This window comes from Nothoprocta perdicaria, unplaced genomic scaffold (genome assembly GCF_003342845.1).
Source record: "Nothoprocta perdicaria isolate Ctin4 unplaced genomic scaffold, notPer1 scaffold_1081, whole genome shotgun sequence".
Taxonomy (NCBI): Eukaryota; Metazoa; Chordata; class Aves; order Tinamiformes; family Tinamidae; genus Nothoprocta; species Nothoprocta perdicaria.
Genome location: NW_020454185.1, coordinates 1 through 1,312, shown reverse-complemented (window position 1 = coordinate 1,312; position 1,312 = coordinate 1). Strand labels below are relative to the sequence as shown.

At 66.9% G+C, this 1,312-nt stretch overlaps 1 protein-coding gene across 1 annotated transcript in view; it reads right to left on the bottom strand.

The window, feature by feature from the left end:
• LOC112953926 (flocculation protein FLO11-like) overlaps positions 1 to 1,239 on the bottom strand; it is a gene marked incomplete at its 5' end in the record, with an annotated part of 6,846 nt that extends 5,607 nt beyond the window's left edge. The window contains 2 exons of the mRNA XM_026047052.1: positions 4 to 117; positions 290 to 1,239. Coding sequence (XP_025902837.1) covers positions 4 to 117; positions 290 to 1,239 — 1,064 coding nt within the window. The remainder of the gene's footprint in view (positions 1 to 3; positions 118 to 289) is intronic.
• Positions 1,240 to 1,312: the final 73 nt, after the last annotated feature.

Below are 1,312 nucleotides of genomic sequence, written 5' to 3'. Positions count from 1 at the left end.
GGCCTCCAGCGCCTTGAGGAGGCGGCGGGCGAGGCCGCGCTGCGCGCCCGCCGCGTACGCGCACTCGGCGCTCACGTACTCCAGCCCCGCGAAGCGCGCGTACAGCACGATCTCCTTCTGGTAGGCGTGACGCAGCGGCTTGCACCGCAGTCATGGACGGCTCGCTGCCCACCTCGCTCAAACACATCATCAGCAACGCCGAGTACTACGGGCCCTCGCTCTTCCTGCTGGGTACCGGCGGCGGCGGCGCCGCGGGGGGCGCGCGCGGCCGCGGGGCACCCATGGGTGCTGTGGGGCTCGTGGTGGGTCCTATGGGGCTCCTGGGGGGCTCCGTGGGGTTGCTGGAGGCATCTGGGGGGCTTCTGGAGGCATCTAGAGGGCTTCTGGTGGTCTCTGTAGGGCTCTTGGTGGTCTCCATGGGGCTCTTGGTGGTCACCATGGGGTTTCTGGTGGTCTCTGTGGAGCTCTTGGTGGTCTTCATGGAGCTCCTGGTGGTCTCCATGGGGTTGCTGGAGGCATCTGAGAGGCTCTTGGTGGTCTCCATGGCTTCTATGGGGTTCCTGGTGCCCTCTATGGGGCTCTTGGTAGTCTCCATGGGGTTTCTGGTGGTCTCTGTGGAGCTCCTGGTGGTCTCCATGGGGCTTGTGGTGGTCTCCGCAGCCTCTGTTGGGCTCTTGGTGGTCTCTGTGGAGCTCTTGGTGGCCTCCATGGCCTCTATGGAGCTGCTGGTGGCCTCTATGGGGCTCCTGGTGGGCTCCATGGGGTTGCTGGAGGCATCTGAGGGGCTCTTGGTGGTCTCCATGGGGCTCTTGGTGGTCACCATGGGGTTTCTGGTGGTCTCTGTGGAGCTCTTGGTGGTCTTCATGGCCTCTATGGAGCTCCTGGTGGTCTCCATGGAGCTCCTGGTGGTCTCCATGGGGTTGCTGGAGGCATCTGAGGGGCTCTTGGTGGTCTCCATAGGGCTCTTGGTGGTCTCCATGGGGTCTCTGGAGGCATCTGGGGGGCTCCTGGTGGCCTCCGTGGCTTCCATGGGGCTCTCGGGCGCCGCAGGGGCCCTGTTGGTGGCCTTGGTGTCCCCGCGGGTGTCCCCAGGGGTGTCCCCAGGGGTGTCCCCGCGGGTGTCCCCGTGGGTGGCCCTGGCGACGCCGTCGCCGTCGGCGGCCGCGCGCCGCAGCCGCGCCACGTCCCCGCGCAGGAAGTTCATGATGACGGTCTCGGCGATGTCATCGGCGTTGTGGCCTGGGGGGGGACAGCGCCGGTCCCCGAGTGTCCCCCCAATGTCCCCAAGGGTCCCCAACATCCCCCAATGTCC